At 42.0% G+C, this 22541-nt stretch overlaps 1 protein-coding gene across 5 annotated transcripts in view; it reads right to left on the bottom strand.

The window, feature by feature from the left end:
- The window catches only part of LOC306881479 (cadherin-2-like), a 76854-nt gene that overhangs the window by 17998 nt on the left and 36315 nt on the right, over positions 1 to 22541 (bottom strand). For 3 of the 5 annotated variants that reach the window (XM_079435600.1, XM_079435603.1, XM_079435602.1), the window contains exons 4-14: positions 17062 to 17214; positions 16202 to 16357; positions 15259 to 15403; positions 15007 to 15179; positions 12493 to 12630; positions 9588 to 9773; positions 6552 to 6805; positions 6162 to 6304; positions 4237 to 4470; positions 2012 to 2245; positions 1415 to 1554 (exon numbers count right to left, since the gene is read on the bottom strand). In XM_079435600.1, coding sequence (XP_079291726.1) covers positions 1415 to 1554; positions 2012 to 2245; positions 4237 to 4470; positions 6162 to 6304; positions 6552 to 6805; positions 9588 to 9773; positions 12493 to 12630; positions 15007 to 15179; positions 15259 to 15403; positions 16202 to 16357; positions 17062 to 17214 — 1956 coding nt within the window. The remainder of the gene's footprint in view (positions 1 to 1414; positions 1555 to 2011; positions 2246 to 4236; positions 4471 to 6161; positions 6305 to 6551; positions 6806 to 9587; positions 9774 to 12492; positions 12631 to 15006; positions 15180 to 15258; positions 15404 to 16201; positions 16358 to 17061; positions 17215 to 22541) is intronic. The other 2 variants (XM_079435601.1, XM_079435604.1) reach the window with 1 other exon arrangement.

Here is a 22541-nt window from a genome sequence, read left to right as displayed (position 1 = left end):
GCGTGGCCGGGCCGAAGGCAAAGGCCATGGAGCTCCCTGTGCTGTCTCGGCCAACCCAAAAAATAGTCCCTCCAGGGCCTCCCATGTCTCCTGATCCATCATGGCCTCCCGTGTCTCCTGATCCACCATGGCCTCCCGTGTCCCCGGATCCGCCATGGCCTCCCGTGTCTCCTGATCTGCCATGGCCTCCCAAGGCCCCTGATCCGCCCTGGAGGCTTCCCTGGTCTCCTCCCTGTCCTGGCCCGGCTCCAGCCTCCAGAGCGCCCGCCCCCCGCCCGTTATGTGTATCTTACGGTGCGGGACGCACCTTCCGGGAAGGGGGCGATATCTGTCACGGTTTAGTTTTCTTTCAGTTCTGTTTTGACCTTATTTGGTAGTTTCTGTTCTGGTTTAGTTAATTAGTAATCATCGTCTAGTCCTGTCACCTGTCTTCAGTTAATTATCTTGTTTGCTCGTTTGTTCCCGGTTTCTTTAAATAGTCCTGAGTTCTACCCTGTGGTTGTCAGCTCTTGAGTTACTTCAATGTATTTACGTGTTGATGCTATTTAATAAAGAAGCCTTTCTGTTAAACTCCTGGATCGTGCACTTGTCTCTACAACACCATATACTATAACAGTCACATGAACGTCTGCTAATTGTCTGTAAATAAAGCCTCCATTTAAACACAGCAAAACAGACATGTTGTAGTTGAAATAGTAAACAAAGCTGCTTACTTGATGTTTTAATGTATTTTTATATTGTATATAATAAATATTTTAAAATTGTATTGCATCGCTGCCATAATAACGGCCCATTTCAAATGTTTGCATGCTTTTTTTTTTGTTTCTTCTTGTTGTTCTTAAAAGCTCCCACTCGCTGTGGTGGAGTGATGATGAAATATAATTCCTGCAAATTCCCTTCAGCCTTTCAGTAATGAAAGTGTTCATCTTTAAAATACACGCTAATTACAGCGAAGTGCGAAAGGTAGTGTTCAGTGCTCAGCAGTGGTCATAAAAGATTGAAAGAGTAAATTTAAAATTAATGTCTTCTTGTAAACTCAGAGGTATGTATTCAGACGTCAATTAAATTGTCATATGACCCTGGTGTTTGTCAAAAAAAACTTGGTGTTTGAGAAAAGCACTGACATTCTGGAATCAGACAGCCATAAAATCATCGAATAACCCCTGTAAATCTTAAAAAATTACATCCCCATGAGAAACAATTACCATCCGAACAGGTCGTAAAGTGCACTGTGAAGAGAGCTGATGACATTTAAAATAAACTAATGCTGAAGAGTTCGCTCTGGTGTCTATCTTTACTGTACAATCTAAAAAAGGGGGCAACACATTCATTTTTAATTAAAATCCTAAGACAACGTTGAGCTTGTTATAGACCAATACAAGCTAAAGTTTGAGTTAAGGTTCTTGGACAGTACCTGGTCTTCCTCCCCTCCTCCCTCTTCATCATATTTCAGTATGTTGTCTCTTATGTCCTCCTCTGGGTCGATCAGCAGCTGCTTGGCCAGCCGTTCTTTATCTCTCCTTTTCATCCACATGACAAACAACAACACCAGGACTACACAGAGAGAGTTATTATTACGAATATAAAACGACCAGTTTTCCTTATCAGCACTGATTTCTGAAAGGGTCAATATCAAGAAAGGTGTTATGCAGGTACCTTCGGGAAGTATTCGTTTCTAGCCCTTACTGTTATTATCATAAATGTAAGACCAACTTTTACATGTTCAGATTTCATAAATCTTGTGTACAGTTCCAGAGGCTGCCATAGACTTCAAGAGCAGAAACAGAAGAAGAATACTGATACAATAGGTGCCTTTATTACTTTTGTGCTTGTTGCCTAAATAAAGGCTGAATAAACATTGCGATCCTGTATAAATACTTTACCATTTATATTTCCTTTTTGCATTACAGAAATGAGAATGAGATTTTTTAAAGAAAACTATCATTTGAATTCTCAACATTGGAGCATGATCTGGACATGTTCTTGAGATGGAGCTGTATATGTGACTCACTGAGGAGGGTGATGACACACAGCAGCAGGGTGATGATCGCTCCTGTGCCGAGTCCAGCGCTCATGATAGGCTCCTGATCTGTGCAGTCGCTGTTATGATCACACGGACACACCTTCACTCGCAAGTACGAGGTGTTGGACAGCGGCGTGTCACCGGAGTCTGTGATTATAATGGGAATCTGATAGATTCCACTCTCCAGAAAGTCAATCTTAAGAGAAAGTTGTGCATATTCACCTAGGAAATGGATTAAACACTATTAAAGCAATACTTAGAATTATTCACATGTATTTACCTGCAGGTGTGTGATTTGAGTTCTCGAATCAGTATGAAAATAAGAAATTTTAAGAAAGTGTAAACACTGGAAGTATCCAGACCACTGCAACAGTTTTTACTGTTTGGCAGTTTCACCGAAGTGCAATATTTATATAATTTACTTTAGTGTGTCTGTAGTCACCTGCGTGTCACTGAAGCCTGTAGTTGGCGCTAGTGAGCATCCGATATAATGTCACTTTTCAAGAGAAGTCAAGCTGTTAAGACTGTTCCAAAGTGCTCTGTAGCAAAATTTTAATCTCACATAATGTTTACTGATTTTGTGAGCTAACAGTGAGGTGTCATCGCAGACTGTGTTTTTCAAGTGTTTATGTGTGTAATCGCTTAGTTAGTCCAATTAACTCATTACCACACAAATAAATAACTTCAATGGCGCTCTCGCAGACGGTTCACACAGGTACTGCAAGTGTGGATGAACAAACACTCAAGTTACAGTGGGCTTTATCATGATATCAAAAATCATTTCTGACTGCTTATTAATACGTCAATGTACGGTAAGAATGCTTTCGGTCATTGATTAATTCATTATTACAAAATGGTTAAATTAGATAAAATGTAAATATTTAGGTGAATAGGGTTGGGTACCAAAACCCAGTGCCTTATTTTGGTGCCACATAAATGCCTGAGCAATCGGTTGAAATATTTGTCCTCTGCTTCTCTGAAACGGATGTAAGAAGCTTCATCACCATGTGTGTGAAAAATAATTTCCCGACTGAGAAAATGTATGTGAATGCAAGTCGGACAGCTCTATTAATACAATTCCAACAAATCTTTGTAGTAACACAAGTGTCCATGTAGTTGTCAGTCCTGTGTCTTGTTTCCCCCTCCTCTCGTGCCCATATTTGGTTAGTTCCTGTTCTGGTTTGTTCTCATTAGTTTATTAGTCCCCAGCCCTGTGTCATTAATTATCTAGTTTCTCCTGTGTTCATAAGCCCTGTGTTTTCCTGCCTCTGTGTTTGGTCTGATTGTCTTCATGTTGCTTTCCATGTCTCTAGTGATCCCTGAGTTTTGTTAAAGAAAAGTCTAAGTTGGTTGAAAGAAGTTCCTCGCCTCTGCGTTTCCCTTCTCCTGAGTGTGTTGTGACAGTAGTAGGGTATGTCTAGTCCACTTTCATTTTTAAAAAGTATCTCACGAATGATAAAAAGGTTGGAGACTCCTGCATTACATGCTGATTTCCTATACGAATGACCCTGAAAAGGTCGCTCGAAGCATACAAATAAGCAGACGCCTCATTACTGCGCATTATACTGCGCATATTGGGACTTTTTTCATTTTATTTCCTATTTACTTTGTTTTAGTTATGTTTAGATGTCATTCTGTTCCCTTCATACAAATTTCATGCAAACCACCTAGCAGCCCTTTTGCAGCCCTAGAGCCCAGCTGAAAACTCCTGTGTTGTAAGTTCTGCAAGCCTTTACCTCAGAAACTTCGTAAACATCAGAGAGAAATGGAACATTATTTTGCGCTGGAGAGACTCAACTTTTCCTCATTTCAAAGGTCTGTCACTGCTCGCAAAAGGCCAGCTGTGAGCTAGAATCTAGACTTCAACAACAGTAATATAGTTGAATTAGAATAGCAAAGTAATATTATTAGTATTATGCAAAATATATGGTTAAAAACTGATTGTATTTTAATCATCCAAAGACCAGAAACACCACAAGCTAGCTTTGATGTAACATTCAAATAGATTTAAAAATAAAATGCATGGCAACCAATTCAGATGTACTGAAATTCAGTATGTCAAAAAAGGAATGTGGAACCAGCTGAAGATGTGCTGTGATGCGTCGTGTGCTTGCAGTGTAGATGGTTAGTGAACATTAGAATGAAAATCTCATTGCACACATCTGGTGTTCAAGAGGCTGATGAGATATTTCTGCTTGTGTGTATTTTCTCACCAGTGAGACGCATGATTGTCCAGTTCTTCCTGACATCGCTGGGTTGTAAAGGCAGCTCAAAGGAGAAGGGTCCAGCATTGGGATCCATGTCTGCATCCAGTGCTGTGATATTAATGCCGTTGTTCTCAGGTTTTTCACACATCTCTGCCTCTGGCGGGAACACCTCCGGAGCATTATCATTTATGTCCAAGAGAAGGATCTGCAGAGTCCCGGTGCTGCTGGCCGGAGGAATTCCTGGAGACCAAACAGACTCATGATGAGCAACACTGAGAACAGGAACATCAACAAACTACCAGCAAACTCAAGATGCCATGCATATCAAGATAAGGAGGGTGACATATGTATTGCAATATGGGTCAATGCTGAACTAAATTTCTCCTCAGCAGTATTTAGTATAGTATTGAATATATATATATGGAATACACATCAGGGAATTAACTGGTTGAAACTGGTTCTTTAGTTAAAAAACTCAGTTTCGATTGATACTTAGACTTGAGAATGGATTCTTTCTATACAACACCAGCAGGGCTGTCAAATTTCTTTTTTTGAATTTCAGCTATTTGTCTAATTTAAAATAAAATCCACATTCAAATGCAAAATCGTTGCATTTTAATTTTAGGTGTGTGTCAGGCAGCTTTATCAGTGGCACACGAGATGCGACGACGATGTAGGTGTCATTGCATTTTAATGCTTTTGTTAGCATATGCAGTTAAACCCACCAGATGAGGCACTGCTCATTCAAAATATTGCAGAAAAAGAGAACATCAATGCGGAGATGTTGTTTACAGCAAAACTGGAACCAAGCCGTTCACACAGAATGCATACTTATTGCATGTTCTATAGAGACATCTATCATTGTTACATTTGTGTCTCGCACAAGAGAGCCACACGTTTAGAAAACCATATAACATTAATGTAAGTTCAAGGTAACACTTTATTTTAAGGTGTCCTTGCTACACACGTTACATGTACTTACTATTATATTAACAATAGGTTGTGCATAATTACATGCAAGTAACCCTAAGCCAAACCCTAATCCTAACAACTTAAGTAATTATATTTGATTCGTAAACATTATTTAAAACGTTATGCACTGTCCAAAGATAGTCACGTTATTTTATTGCTTTAATAAATGTGCATTGGTAATATTTTGCGCCCTTTTGTGGCCTCAGGAGAGAAGCCAAAGGCTTTTTTTCCCCCCGCAACTGAAATTATGCCTTTTAAATTCAAATATAATTTGAATATTGATAATATTCAAATACAAAATTCGGATTTATTGTAGTTTTCCAGCCGTTTTGACAGCCCTAAACACCAGTATCAACAATATTGATTCCTTTGGATCGATTCGTCCAGAATCACTCAATAAGAGCAAGAATATGAATTAAGAAAGTAAAAAGTCCATTCTGATTTCTTGTTTACTTTAAATGATGCCATAAAAATCAGTACATTTTCTTGGTGTGGGTTAGTGTTAAAAGTTATTACTAAATCAAATGAGTTGTTTTCACTATTCAACTGAAATATTCAACACAATGGTCATGTTAAAGTGTCATGAAACCCTGGTCATTCACACCTCAGATTTGAAAAAGACTCAAGAAACTGGAGTGGAGTAAAAAATATGGAAAAGCGGGAGTATAGAAGGTGGGAAACGTGGAAAAACTTGACGACAAACTTCCCAGCATTTTACTACTCCTACTACTTTAGTTTCATATTGACAGTATTCATGAAAAAAAAATCTAATTTTACCATTTATTATCATTATTTATGCAGTGTTGAATGAAAATATTTATTTCTAAACCTGCTTTTTGTAAATGTCTTTTCAATGCTTTTTTTTACATCTAATCCAATAATGACTTCATTTTTTTTGGGGGGGGGGGGGGGAATACAAACAAGAAAACAAATGTCATTTTGTCGGTCAGCAAACATACCGCTGTCAATGGCGAGGAACATAGCTGTGTAGATATTGTCTTGAACAAACGGAGACTCTCTGTCTAAAACAGCGATGGTTGTGATCTGTCCGCTCATGGGATCGATTCTCAGCCAGTTCGCAGGGTCAGACAGTGTGCTGTACCTAAGAAGAGCATAAAAGTGTTAAGATATACTAAAATCAAGGTTACATAAGATTTATATTCATTACATGTAATTTATATTACTGTTTTATACCAAAGTTAGTGTTGGTCCTTAAATGCGACTGGTTGGACACATCTATAAGATACCAAATTATCTCTTAAAAGAGGTGTACAGTTCTTGGTTATCTCTCCAGTATGTGTTGTTAATGATACTCGTGACTGATGCTTCACTCAGCGGTTAGTGTGCACCTGAGGCTCTGCTGCTCGAAGCGGTCTGGATCCTGAGCGGTGAAGGTCGTGATCTCAGACTCGGCCAGCATGCCCTCCTGCAGACGGAGCACTTTAGGGTTGGGCTGGAAATACGGGCTCTCGTTGACGTCCGTGACACCAATAGAGACGGTGGCTGAGGACTGACGGGGCAGACGGATGCCTTTGTCCAGAGGAACCTCATTCAGTGCCACCACCATCAGCACAAATGATCTGTTGATCTCATAGTCAATGGACTGAAATAAAGATGGAAAAGAATGTGTAATAAATAAATTGAATTGTATGAATCAGCAATGTAGTGTGTATCCATCTAAAATTTGGAAAATTATATTCTATTCTTGCCGTAGTTGTGTCACTTCTGAGAGTTTATGTCTAGCAGCTGACGCTCGTGCCATGGTTTGGTGTTTTGTGTCTGAGCACATGGGTTTTTCTAAATCCTGATCATGTGCTCTTGGTCTTGTCTTTTTGTAAGCAAACAGCAATTACACAAAAACATGAACTGTATCACTCACCATCTGTCCTTATGTTAATGCTGTTTTTATGAAATGCTCTGCACACCTAGTGAAATGACCATTGGTTCCACTGTATATGGCTGGAATGTCAAGAAACTCTCTTTTGGTTTCGTGTACCTTGTCATGTGCTCATAACTCTTATGTGTGTTAAGCTCATGGTGTTGAGATCCTGACACTTGTTTCGGTGTTTCAGTGTTGGGATCCTGACATCCGTGATCTGTACACTTCTGTCACTTTGTTTGAACACATAAATTATGCTAAACTCACCATCCCTCACCTGATTATTCGGTTTAATTATGTGTGGTTTTCTTGGATGTAAAACTGCTCTGATGGCTTTGCACAAATGGGGTACACATACAATTTTGTTTGGGTTGCCAATGTATTTACAGCTTTAAATTGCACACAGTTATATGCATCTTTAGAACCACAGCATGCAGTCCATTTAGCCTGCCAATGCTCAGCATACATGAACCATTCAAGAGTAAAAGTATGGAGATTGTGAGCCAGCTGTTTCGACAGTGTGTACATTTTTGGATGAAAGGGCAGCTCTCCACAAAACATAGTCTTTTCTATAGTCTTTGGTTAGCTAGCTGTTGTGTGTGTGTGTGTGTGTGTGTGTGTGTAGTTTAATTAACATAACGTTAGGCACTTACATAAAATACATACCCGCGATTGTACCGTATTTTTCCTTTCTGAAGTTGGCAGACACACACACACAAAACAGCTAGCTAACCAAAGACTATAGAAACTTGTAGCTAAGGTACTGTTGTCTAATCAAATCTATTCAGCGGTATCACCAACTACATACAGGCTTAGCTAACGTTATGTATTTAGGTGGGGGAGCATGAGAAGAGAGAATAATTCAGTTCACTAGTCACTGAATTTAAGATGTTACATTAGTTAACTAACCCAGTAAAGGAGCGGTTGCTGGCCATTGCTGCTTTTTTGTGTCATAACATCACTTGACTCCATGTTAACATCACCATATCAATAAGCTATTCATAATTTTTTCTACCTCATATGCTGCCATTTAAATACCCTGTACAACTTTTTTGCACATTCCTGTTATATTACTATTTATGTCAACAACATACTGACCTTGCACATTTATATTTTTTTTATCTTTTATTTTTCTTAATATTTGTCTATACAATTGCACTGTCCTTGGAGCGGAACTGACTTATATTTCACTGCTGGTTATACTCTGTATAATTGTGTATGTGACGAATAAAAATCTTGAATCTTGAATTAGAAGCTCACTCTTCTGTCAGACTGGCGTCAGTGGCTGGAAAGCGTAGTGGGCGTGGTCAACCTGTCACTTCAATCGAGAGTGGCCAATAGAAAAGGGCGTTTCATCCTGGTGCGTAGAGACCGCCCACTGACACACAGCTTCACTCGCATGCAAAACTTTTCAACTCGCAAACAAAAGTTTTAGACCCGCAAAAAAAGAAGGCAGGAAAGAGAGCAACATTTGTGGATTAGTGATGAAAAGTTTTTGAAGTGCACAAAGAAAAATATATATTTTTTAAAGATTTACACGCACTGCAAATTATTTTGTTTTCAATTACTTTAATTTTGAACCTTAAGAAGACTTTTTTTGCAAACTTTTATTTTTTAATTACAAAATAATTAGTTTTGCTCTCAAATACAGAATTTTTGTTTGAATAATAAAGACACAAAAATAATTCCATACTTTTTTAGTTTAGTTTTTTTAAACACCAAACTTCAAACTCATCTATGTCACATTGGTTATTTTTGAAGTAAACTTTTGCCCATTTGTTGAACTGTTTTAGACTGCCGCTTGAATTGAACTCAGCGTCCAGTATGTGTGTGTGAGTGTGTGTGTGTGTGTGTGTGTGTGTGAGTGAGTGAGTTGAGTGAGTGCGTGTGAGTGCGTGGTGTGTGTGTGGTGTGGTGTGTGTGTGGTGTGGTGTATGTGTGAGTCCATTTGCAGCTTGATGTTGTGTGAAGTGTTTAGTGGACTGTGTAAATCATCCAGCTGCTGATCTGTACTGTAGTGCACTGTCAAACATACAGATCTGCAAAGAACGCTGAAGACGTGCAAAGCCGCTCATCTATTCTTGTTCTGACCGAGATCTACTCGTTGAATAGACAGATGTGATCGTTATAATGTCTCTCAACCTTTCGTCCTCCACAATATGAACTGAGCTCTCCATTTAGCCACAGCTGGACTGGTGATTTGTCTATTGGTCTTTCTGTCATATTGTCAAGCGGGGTCTGTCACAGATGAAGCACTGTTTGTGTTAGCTGTATGCTTTGATTGGAAATGGTATTTCAGACTGCATGTACAACAGTGGTAAGTAAAAACCACAGAAGAGGGAGCCCTCAAGCAAAGATTTGTAATGGAATTGTCCATTCAGAAAACCTTTCTCAGTTTTTTTTATTTATTATTATTGCAGGCTTAGAATTAGATCATCTTCTTGGGAAATGTAGGTGATTCACAACTGTGTTTTTTCAAATGTGACAGTGCTCAGTATTCTCCTACCTTGACGACAGTCACCAGGCCTTCATTAGAAACGGGATCAGTGGGCACAGAGAAATGGCCCATGGGGTCACCAGCCGTTATCTTGTAGACGGTCTTCCATGCTCTTGTGTTGGGCTGGTCTTTGTCTGTTACTGTCAGGTTGGCCACAATAACATTGACCTGGTTCTCTGGTACCGTGCCAAAGAACTACATAACATAACATGTACATGACAGAGACAAAACAGAGAACATGTAATGTTATTATTTATATGTCATATGCTGATACTGCATTATTACTCAGTGGACCTCTTCTTCATCTGGCCAGGATTTCTACATTTGCAAAAATGTCCTTAATTCAGTTTTTGTTTCATTATAAGGTGCCTATAGTCTAGTACTCAATATTTGCATTGCTTTGACCAGGGGCGGAGCCAGACGATGTGAACATTCGGGGCTTAGCCGAAACCTAGGGGGGTCCGGGGGCATGCTCCCCCGGGGAGATGTTTTTCCATTTACGTCAGCTAAATGCACTATTTTTCAGGCTGTTTGAGATAATAGAATGCCTAAAAATCTATACACTATATGGGAAAATGATGAATGTTACTCAGTAAAATAAAAAATCACCCAGTAGAGCCTATAGCCTATTTTGTATTTAATTGTTCTCCAGCTGTAGTGAATCCAAAACACCAAAAATGTTAAGGATGACTCATTTTCATCCAAGTATAATTATAAACGCAGGGCTCTATACACTTATATTTTTGAAGGAGCACTTACAAATTGCATAAATAATCTTATGAGGCTAATGTATCAAATATAAAATTTGGAATACAGAAATATGAAATGATGAAACAAATTAGAATGGTACTTTGCCACTAGGTGGCGGCAAGCCACTGCCTTAATGAGTGAGTCAGTCAGTCATTTAATCAATCGATTTGTTCGAAACAGATGATTCATTCAGAAAAAAAGTAAGCAACTGTTTTTATGAATGGGTCAGTGAATCATTTACTCACGCAAATTTATTCAGTAAACACCGCTGTGTGTTGCTGCAGAGCACAACAACATGCTTTGTTTGGAACCATTTCCTTAGCGAAATATGTCTTTTTTTATTATCTTGTTTATTGAATTGTTGCCCTGACACGAAAAGTCTGCCACAGACCATGCTAACCCAACAATATAACCGCTCTGTGTGTGTGTGTGTGTGTGAGTGTGTGTGTGTGTGTGTGTGTGTGAGTGTGTGTGTGTGTGTGTGTGTGTGTCTTAAAGACTGTGCTGCGCAACCGTTAACTGTTAGATGTTCAAAATGTAACGTTAAATCAGACACAATTTAAAACCGAATAAGAAATATAATACTATGATTAAAAGTTACAGATACCTGAAGCTGTTGTATCTTGGCGTTCAAGTGTTGGCTGGGGGTGTGTTACTTCCTTTTTTTTTGAAGAATTTTGAAATATCCATTTTATTTTTCAAATAAATTGATCTAGTAAAATACTACACGCTAACAAACCGCCTGGCTCCAAAAGATCTAATTTCATTGGCTGGATCGTACAGACGCTCATCGATGGTTGGCCAGTTTACATGTCAGTCAGAAGCACTAGACTCAGTGGGCGGTTTTTGTCGGGTGTGAATGACAACGCGTAAATTGACAGACACTGTAGACGTGAGAGTCGAGAGATATTTATTTATTTGTTTATTTATTTATTTAAATTCTAATATAAATTACTTTATTGGGCATGGAAACTCATTGATGGCATAGTAATAAAAACATTCGGGGCTTTACTGAAAACATTCGGGGCTCCAGCCCCCTTAGCCCACCCCTAACGCCGCCCCTGGCTTTGACCCTCTCCATAATTTTGATTCTCTTTGTACACAGAACAGTAACAGTTCTACAGTCTACAAGTGGCAAAACATTTAAACTTGTCTTTTCCTTTGTTTTTAAATCTTTATACAAGAAATCTTGCGAGTCATAAAGAACATGGTGTTTTCCACCTCCACGAAGAGACGAGTGCAATCCATTACGTCTCCTCGTTTATCTAAATGTGAGGTACAGGGTAGTTTTCCTTGCTTCTGGATAAAAAGCCATGTGTTGACCGTGAAACACATTAGACTTTAAATTATATTAACCTATGGTGAAATTACTACATTTTCATGTCAATACATGTATATTTTAATGCGAACAATGCGCTGTAGCTTTAATCCAGCGCAGTACAGCACACCGAAAATAAAGTGTGTGAACCTGGCATCAGTACAATCGCCAAATCAAAGCGCAAATTTACAGAGGAATTGCACAAAAAATCCTAGTGTTAAATGTTATAAATATAAGGACTTGTTAATGTATGTTAGACATGTATACCTGTCATCTTGCAAAATTACTTTTTCCAGAATAAATTGTGTGTGTGTGTGTGTACCTGGTATTTATCATGTTATGGGGACCAAATGTCCCCACAAGGATACTAATACTGGTAAATTTTTACATTTTTTTTTGAAAATCTAAAAATGCAGAAAGTTTCCTGTAAGGGGTAGGTTTAGGTGTAGGGTGATAGAAAATACAGTTTGTACAGTATAAAAACCATTACGCCTATGGAATGAACCATAAAACATGGAAACACAACTGTGTGTGTGCGTGTGCGTGTGTGTTTTTGTGACAAATGAGGACATAAATTTGTATAATGACAGGTATGACACAGGTATTACAAGGTGAAGGTGACTTTTCAGGACATTGACCCATGTCCCCACTTTTCAAAATCATACAGAGTGAGTTTTTTGGGGGGAAAGTAGAAATGCACAAAGTCTCCTGTGAGGGCTAAGTTTAGGTGTAGGGTAGGTGTAGGGCAATAGCACATACAGTTTATACAGTATAAAAACCATTACGCCTATGGAGAGTCCCCACTTTTCACAAAAAACAAACATGAGTGTGTGTGTGAGATCTTACGGTCTCAGAGGTAAACTCCGGAGGGTTGTCGTTGATGTCTGTGATGGTGATAACAGCAGTTCCTGTGTTAGAAAGACCATACATGGGGTTTCCTTCCATGTCAGTGGCTTGAATAATCAGTGTGTACTGAGCCACTTTCTGCAGAGAGAGACCACATCAATGCTCACATTTAACTCATAAATCCAACTAATCATGGCTGAGAAAGTCAAATCTTTCTTGCAAAGGTGAATACTACGAAAACATTTACATTTCAGAAAATGGAAGCAGAGAATGAAGTGTTTTGCTTTCAGGGTCACGTTTTATTTCCACCTGTGTCTAATTCACTAATTAGCATCCTGTATGATTGTCTTTGCTTATGTTTGGGTGGATGATTATGTAAGATGGTGTTTCATTTCTACTGAATTTTTATGGTGATGTTCATGGTAAATGAATTAAATTAACTGCGTTGGAATTGATTTGCACCAGTATGTTGCACAATCTAACAGTGTCTTTGTGCACTTTCAGTCTGTTCCTGTTTCCCTCGTTACTGTCAGACTGAAAAATTGAAAAGAAATTGAAAGTGTTCGCATTCTTTAAGTGATTTTGGTTGCATTGCTCCAGCGATCAGACAAGACATTCGACGGTTGCACTCACACAGGAATTTCACATAATCACACAATTAATTAGTTAGCCAATTAGGTGAATGTGAAAATAAATAGAATTGTTTTTTTTTTTCACCCAAGTAGTCAGTAGGTTTTATGACTAGGAAAGTTTTGAGGAAAGGACTGTTTTACCTGCAAATGACTCAGAACTGAATCTTATTAATGAAGATTTAATGATGAAGCCCTTATGTTTTCTATCTTGATGTTCAGGTCTTGTCAATGTCTGGCTGTTTGTGAGGTGAGCTTAGCTCTGTTTCCAGGAGCGGCTCCTGAACATAAATTCAGGTGGGGCAGATTCTGGGTCGTAGCGCTAGTTCATAATAAACTGAAGCAAGCTCATAATCTTTATATTCTAATGGCTGAAAACATGCACACACACCTTTGGCAGAGATCTAATGTCCTTGTGTTAATCAGCCTGTGTATGGCACGCTAATGACAGGCTCGAAGTACACACACATAGAATGCTGTAGAATTATTGCCTTAATATTGTCTCTGAATATGGATGTAGAATGCTAAAAGTTGTAGAGGAAACAAAAATTATGTCTCATCTCAAAATAAATGAACAACTAAACTAGATAAAGGCTTTTCACATTAGTACATTTAAACTAAAGGATTAACACTTTTATTAATTTAAAACACTACTCCACATGGGAAAACCAGACATGCCAGCTAGTTTCTGACCTGATGCAGACACATATAGCTGAAGCTGACTGATATCATCATGGTCTGGAGCAAGATAAGGTGAAGTGGAAATAATATAAGCGGGGCAGTCTCAAAACAGCCCAAATGACTCTCAATTAGAGCATGCTGCAGTTCCAATTTTTGGAAACTGTTGAGCTCAGGAGGGCACCGGTGCCACTGCCCCACTTACTACATTTTACCTTGCGATGAATTTGAATACATCCTATGCCAGGGGTCACCAAACTTGATCCTGGAGGGCCGGTGTCCTGCAGAGTTTAACGCCAACTTGCCTCAACACACTTCCCTGGAAGTTTCAAGTATACCTAGTAAGACACCGATTAGCTGTTTCAGGTGTGGTTCATTAGGGTTGGAGCTAAACTCTGCAGGACACCGGCCCTCCAGGACCGTGTGAGGTGACCCCTGTCCTATGCACTTTACTACTTAAAATTGTCAAGGAAAAAAAGATGAGCCATGCCTGTCTGTTTCAGTTTTTTCATTTTGTTATTAGATTATTAAAGTCTGTGATGTTCAGTGATGTTTTCTAAAGCCCATGACTCTCTGAGCTCACCCTTGATTACAAATGATAAATTCTTAAAGTCAAGTAAAGTCACTTCAGTTTGGAATCCTTCTTGATAGCATGCTTTGTTGTCACTGTGTTGCTTCTTTTGAAATAAGTGCATATCTGTGTTCTCATATTGAGCTATAGTTCTTACATTAACACGTTAGTTCTGGTCCTGGAATCTGGTGGAGCGAGGTTCAAGAGTGCAGATGCAGATGTTTGACTGTTTGTGTTGTTCTATGTGTTAGTGCTAGGGATTTTACACTCTTTCTGCAGTTACAGCATTACACCAGCAGGTGGCACTGAGTGATAAAAAAAATAAAAACATTCATCAAGCAAAATGTTCTGTTGTGCTATGCGAAATTTATCATCCATTTAAACTGCAGAGAAACTGGGAATTTCTGTATGTCTAGTGTTTCTACAAAAGGGGCTTCTGAGCAGCCCGGGCCTGTTTGGGTTTTGTTTGTTTTGTTCCTTTTTGTTAAAGTTGTGATATAAGCTTCTTGATGTGTTTCTTAATATGAGATTTGGCCCCACATCTAAAAACTGTTGGGACCAGTTGGACTAATGAAGATTTGTTTGTAGAGGTCAAGGTTTATCAGTCAGATAATGTGGGACAGATGGATGCTGTACCTCTCGGTCCAGACCAGCAGCTACAGTGATGATGCTTCCGGTGCTGTTGTTAATGGTGAACATGTTTGGACTGGGGACCTCGGGGTTCTGAGACACAATCTTATAGCGCAGCTGGCCGTTTAGAGTCGCGGGATCATCCTTGTCCACCGCTGTCACGGTCATTACTGACGTGCCTATAGAAATCAAAGACAAAATATAAGACACTCAGCAAAACCCAGTTTTATTGAATTGAAAACTCTGAGATGGTTTAACCTGGTTTAGAGCCTTCAGGAACACTTCCGTTCCAGATCTGCTGGATGAACTCTGGTCGGTTGTCATTCATATCAATAACGTTGACTATGACATCAACAGGGTTTTCCACCTGATTACCGTTCAGATCCACAGCATGAGCCCTCAACTGATGCCATAACACACAGAGTACTGTATGAATAAACCAATAAATACAGGGCATGCACAACACATACTTCAATGAAGCAAGAAGAGTAATTACTTTTACTTTGCTCACTGACTTTATGACAACACATTTATTACATACATAGTATCAAGATTTTCAAAAGTAATATTTTAAATGTTTTTGAAACATTGACTGCATTTATTTAAATAAAAATACAGCAAAAGCAATGAAATTGTGAAATCTTATTACATTACAAAGCAGCTGTTTTCTGTGTGAATATGTGTTAAACTGTCATTTATTTCTGTGATCAAAGCTGTATTTTCAGCATCATTACTCCAGTCTTCAGTGTCACAAGATCCTTCAGAAATCATTCTAATATGCTGATTCACTGCTCAAGAAACATTTCTGATTATTCTTTTCTGATTTGCTTTTTTAAGGTGACAGTTTTTGTCTGGATTTGTTGATGACCATTTCAGACAAGTGAAAAACACTTCTGATCAGCGTCTGCATGACATGAACTTATTTCAGCTAAATAATACAGGGCTTAAGCTCCTGATTTTGGAAATATGTCGTTTTGCACAGTCTAAATAATTCGCCCTTTTTACAGTTCTTACAATCAAATGTTTCACTCAATCACTGTGTTTTATTACTCCGCATACAGAGAGAGATCGATACTTTAACTCTACTGTGAAATGCTTCAGCTGAATACAGTCAAACATGGACAGCTATTTCAGTTTCACAGAGCGCTTTCTTAAAAACAACAGAACATCTAGAGTTTGGAGCGGATGATGATGAACTCACGTTGAAGCTGGGCAGGTGCTCGCGGTCCAGGGGCTTGAGGACCGTCACGAGGCCTGAGATGGGGTCAATGGAGAAGACTCCGGTGGGTGGCTGGTCAGCACCGGGACCCGTCACGCTGTACCGCAAACTCACCTTCTCATCATTATCTGAGCGAATCTACACCACAGCAGAGAGCACAACACAAACATCTCAATGCCTGAACCGCAATTCAATTCAGTTCAATTAAATTCAATAGCTTTATTGTCTTTCTCCAAAGGGGATAGGCTCAAACACATGAACAGAACAAATAATCAGTCATCACAGCAACACATTACATACATAAAAAAAACACTATATTAATACATAAATTATTTTAAAGATCCTATTTAAAATACCAATCGAGCAATGTACTTGTGCAATAAACATCTGTCCTGACACAGAACTCTTAATTAAAATCTGAGAAGGACATGATTTACTCCAATGAATTTATTGGATGGTCAGAAATCAGAGTTTTCAGTTATTGTGTTAACAGTTGGCAAGATTGCAGAAGGGCTGCTTTATCAGTAACCTATAACACTGACTGCTTTTTGGCAACTGTATTTGGACATAAGTTGATATTAACCAATGGCTGATGTGAGATCAGTCATGAAGGAATGTCTATTCAGAGGCAGAACGGAAAAAAAAAGAGAACCAGAGAAAGAGAGAGAAAAGAGACCATTTTGATTCCATGTTAACACATGCTTTACCATCACAGCAGAATAATTCATATGCATAAGTATATTAATATTTATAACAAAATATTTAGAATGTGTGCATGTGCATACATATGGAATATTGTGAGGTCATATATTTCCGTAATTGTGTGTAAGTGTTGATCTTACCCTTGTCAGCTTCATTGGGAAAGGCCCTCTTGAGTTTTCTGGCACATTAATAGGAGGAATAACCCAATCTCTCCTGGTGCGTTTGAGAGACACGTCTATCTGACGGGAAGGAAACACTATTTCTGGCACATCTCCCCTGAGCACATCTCCATCCTGCAGATACACAGGTCACGTGAAGAAATAGGTTAAATCTGTATTACTGTATCGCGTTTCTTGTCAGTGTCTGCACTTGCTTGGCCATTTTTTGTGATAAACAGGAAAGTGGGTCCAGCTGAATTCAAATAGTGATTTGTTAGGTATAAAAAAGGTTATTATACCGTGGTAGCCGTCGTGTAAAGCCCTCCTCGTGTGAAGACCGAGAGTGTAAAGACCATTGACTCTACAGTGCGACTCAACCGGACAGGGACACCGGCAAAGGATATAAGTATCGCTTTTTAATTTTCCTACTACGTTTCACTTCTGTTTCAGTTTTTATGATATCTGTATAGGTTGTTTATTCAGTTTTAGCTTTATTTAAAATTTTAGTTATTTTAGTACTTCATACTATATGGAAATGAAATAATATATAGAATTTATTTTTATATGTATATGTATGTGTGTCAGGACACAGGCTAGGAGACACAGAGGTATAATCAGACAGGGAGCTTTATTGATGTAATCAGAGGTGAAACCAGGGAGTTACGTGAAGGCTGATCCAGTGGACTGAGTGCAGGGAGGCAGGCTAGCCGGTGCCTGGGCAGGTAAGGTGAACACAGGGAGGAATCCAAGGAGCGGTGGAACACAGGAGAATCATCGGGATATCTGAGGTGGGTAAATCACAAAGGTAAGTACAGAGGATCTGGCTTTGTTCCTGTAGTGAACGGTAGACCGGACGATCAGTGAGTGAGTGAAGCGTGGCTTTATAGGTGGTTTGATTGGGGATCGACACGTGCAGGTGATCAGAACACAGGTGAATGTGATCGTGGGTAAGTGGTGGCTGATGACTGCGGTGACTGGGACTCACTGACATTACCCCCCCCCCCCCTCCAGGGGCGGCTCCTGACACCCTCACACGACGACGGGGACGGCCACGGCCTCTGGGTGCAGGACGATTGGGGTGACTCCGATGGAACTCCTCCAGGAGTAAGGGATCCAGGATATCGTCCCGGGCCACCCAGGATCTTTCCTCTGGTCCGTACCCTTCCCAATCCACCAGGTACTCGAGCTGGGCGCCCCGTCGCCGCGAGTCTAGGATCTCTTGGACCAGATAGACCTCGGCCCCGTCTATCATCTCCGGAGGGGGAGACGCGTCCGGTGCAGTGTGTCCTGTGGTGGAATGAGAGAAGGGTTTGAGGAGTGAGACGTGGAAAGTGGAATGAATGCGGTACCTTGGGGGAAGCTGGAGTTGGTAAGTTACATCCTTAACCTGCCTCTGCACTTCGAAGGGACCTATGTAGCGGGGACTCAGCTTTTTGCAGGGCAGGCGGAGACGGAGGTCACGGGTGGACAGCCAGACCCGATCGCCTGGTTGATACTGTGGGGTGGCTGACCGTTGAGTGTCTGCGAAGTGTTTGTCTCCGCACTGCTCGCTGGAGATGGATGTGTGCCGAGTCCCATACCCTCTCACTCTCTCGGAACCAGTAGTCCACAGCTGGAACCTCCGAGGGCTCTTCTGTCCAGGGGAAGAGCGGGGGCTGGAAACCGAGTATGCATTGGAATGGTGTTAGTCCGGTGGTGGATTGACGAAGGGAGCTCTGGGCATACTCAGCCCAGGGGAGGAATCGGCTCCAGCTGTGCTGGTTGGAGGAGCAGTATGACCGAAGGTACCGCCCGAGCTCCTGGATCTTCCGCTCAGTCTGGCTGTTGGTCTGTGGATGGTACCCAGAGGACAAGCTGACAGTTACCCCAAGTAATTGGAAGGCCTTCCAGACCCGCGAGATGAATTGGGGACCCTGGTCTGATACAATGTCTTCTGGTAGACCATAATTCCGGAACACATGGTGGAAGAGACTTTCTGCGGTCTCGAGTGCCGTGGGCAGACCCTTGAGGGGGAATTAATTTGCAGGCTTTGGAGAAACAGTCCACAACCACCAGCACACATGTATACCCGGGGTTCGGTGAGGGTGGCATCCCGAAGGTGTTCTGTGAGGTCCCACTGTATGGGACTGACGACTAGGGCTGGAGGGAGAATGGGCTCGGGTTCGACAGGTTTGTCAGGGGCATGCAAGCGGGAGAGTGCTTCAGCCTTGGGGTTCTGGCTACCTGGGCGGTAGGTGATGGTGATGAAGGTGAAACGGGTGAAGAACAGAGCCCAGCGGGCTTGTCGGGGATTCAGCCGTTTCGCATCTCGGAGGTATTGAAGGTTCTTGTGGTCAGTTATCACAGTGAATGGTGAGAAAGATCCCTCCAGCCAGTGACGCCACTTCTCCAGGACGAGTTTGATGGCTAGCACTTCCCGATTCCCGATGTCATAGTTCTGCTCCGCAGGGGTCAGTTTCCACGAGAAGTATGTGCAAGGATGGAGGCGGGGAGGCTCGCCGTGATACTGAGACAGCACGGCCCCAACTCCTGTGGTTGAAGCGTCCACCTCAACCACGAAGGGGACCTGAGGATCAGGGTGACGAAGGATGGGGGCCTCTATTCAGGACAGAGACTTGGGCTTGCCACGCAGCATGGAGGTGAGGGGTGCTGCGAGCCGACTGACCAGATGGATGAACCGCCGATAGAAGTTGGCAAATCCAAGTATTCTTTGCAGTTCCTTCACCGATTCGGGAAGAGGCCAGTCCAGAATGGTTTTCTCCTTCCCCTGGTCCATCTGGATACCATAGGAGCTGATGGAGTACCCGAGGAACGATGCGAGCGATGGAACTCGCACTTCTCCAACTTCAGGTGTAGCTGGTGTTCTCTAAGCCGCTGGAGGACCTGCTTCACGTGGTGGCGATGTTCGGCCAGGTTCCGGGAGTATATTAGAATGTCGTCGATGTAAACGATCACAAATCGATGGAGAAACTCCCAGAGCACCTCGTTCATGAAGCCTTGGAAGACGCCATATGGCATAACCCGGTAGTCATAGTGGCCGGAGGGTGTGATAAATGCCGTCTTCCACTTGTCGCCCGCCCGGATCCGAACGAGGTTATAAGCGCTCTGCAGGTCCAACTTGGAGAAGATGCGGGCTCCACGGAGTTCCTCGAGGGCAGCCAGGACCAGGGGAAGAGGGTTTGGCAACTTGACCATCTGGGAGTTCAGGGCTCGATAGTCAATGCAAAGCCTCAAGTTTCCGTCCTTCTTGCCAACGAAGAAGCTGGATGTGGCAGGAGAAGTGGATGGTTGAATGAATCCTTGTTGGAGAGCCTCCTTGATGTACTCCTCCATGGCCTTGCGCTCCGGGATGGACAATGGGTATACTCTACCCTTAGGGAGTTTGGCTTCAGGCAGCAGGTCGATGGCACAGTCCCATGGCTGATGTGGTGGAAGGCGGGTGGCTGCCTGCTTGCTGAATACATCCTGGAACGCCTGGTAGTCAGATGGGATCGTGCATTTCACCAGAGGCTCAGGACTTTCGACCAGGGTGGAACAAACTTGGGAGGATACGAGTTTCTGGGGTGGCTTAGGAATCGATGATAGGCAGTTTTGGAAACAGGACTCGCTCCAGTGAGTGACTCCGCAGGGATCCCATCTGACCACGGGAGCATGTTGGTTGAGCCAAGGGCATCCCAGGATTATATCCACCGTGGGTCCCGCCAGTACCAGAAATGAGATCATCTCCTCATGTAAACATCCGACCCGGAGCCTTAAAGGGGGAGCTCGGTACTTAATCCTTCCACGCCCAAGTGGCTTTCCCTGAATGGTCTCGACTCGGAGCTCCTGGGGTTGCTGCTTCCATGGTAGATTGAGGTGGTTTAGGAGGGCTTGTGATATGAAGTTCCCCGAGGAGCCAGAGTCGACCAGGGCAGAGACTGAAACAGAGGATAGTTGTACTGGTAGTAAAGACAAAGAGGAAACATCGGGTTCAAGTTGGAGTGTACTCACTGCTGGGCGTGGAGGTCTCGTTGGGCAGTCACTGATGTAATGATCGGGGGAAGCACAATACAGACACAACCTGGCCGCAATGCGGCGAGCACGCTCCATGCGAGACAAACGGGCAGAATCCACAACCATGGGGTCTGGTACTGGAGGGCCGGTGGCAGGTGAGGCTAGCTGGGGTGTGGATGAGGCGGTGTCCTCGTCACACGCGGCGAGACGCTGTGAGATGCGAGAGGCGCGCTGCATGAAACTCTCTAATCCCACGTTGTTGTCTAATCCCACGTTGTCGTCTGAGCGCGTAGGCGCGGATTCAACCCCAGGCGATAGGCACTCAGCAGAGCGACCTCATTCCATCCGCTGGTGGCGGCAAGCGTGCGGAACTCCAGAGTGTAGTCGTCCACTGATGACTCTCCTTGACAGAGGCGAAGCAGTCAATCCTGTACTGAAATCTTTCCCACGGATACTCCGAAAACTTCTTTGAAGTGAATAGCGAAAGCGTCGAAGCAGTTGATAATGACACTCTGGGCATCCCAAATTGCCTTGGCCCACATCAGCGCTTTGCCTGCTAACAGAGAGGTGAGAAACGCTACCTTTGAGCGGTCAGAGACAAACTTCTGTGGTTGCACCTCGATGTATAGAGAGACTTGCAGAAGGAATCCGCCACACCCCGCTGCGTCACCCACGAAGGTAGAAGGAATGGCCATGGGACTCGCAGAGGCAGGTGGAGGAGCTGGCGCCGGCAGGAGGGAGGCGCAAATGGTGTTAACCAGCTACTCCAGTGTGTCTACAGCCGACGGCGGCCGGGGTTCCATGACACGCTGCTGTCCTGGTCCGGTCTTCTGTCAGGACACAGGCTAGGAGACACAGAGGTATAATCAGACAGGGAGCGGTGGAGATCGGGAATGGTGGAGAATCGTCGGGATATCTGAGGTGGGTAAATCACAACGGTAAGTACAGAGGGTCTGGCTTTGTTCCTGTAGTGAACGGTAGACCGGACGATCAGTGAGTGAGTGAAGCGTGGCTTTATAGGTGGTTTGATTGGGGATCGACAGGTGCAGGTGATCAGAACACAGGTGATTGTGATCGTGGGTAAGAGGTGGCTGGTGACTGCGGTGACTGGGACTCACTGACAATATGTGTGTGGCTGTACATACACATGTAGTTGTTTTTTGGTGTTTAGCTTAGTGTTATGTTAGAAGCATTATTATGCTCATACCTTTTGTTGTTTTAATATTTTGAATTGTTTTCATTTAAATGTTTAGTATTGAAATGTTGTTGTATGCATTTGTCAATTTTATTTAATTTCTTTATTTTCTTAAATGTGTGTATATAGTATTTACAGAGTTTTGACTTTTAGTTTTAGTTACTTTTTCTTATTTGTAAGTCGCTTTGGATAAAAACGTCTGCTAAATGACTAAAAGTAAAGTAAAAGTATATCTGTGCAACAATGAACTCCTGCATTTCACAGCCAATCACAG

This window comes from Barbus barbus (genome assembly GCF_936440315.1).
Source record: "Barbus barbus genome assembly, chromosome: 15".
Taxonomy (NCBI): domain Eukaryota; kingdom Metazoa; phylum Chordata; class Actinopteri; order Cypriniformes; family Cyprinidae; genus Barbus; species Barbus barbus.
This window is presented reverse-complemented; position numbering and strand designations above follow the sequence as displayed.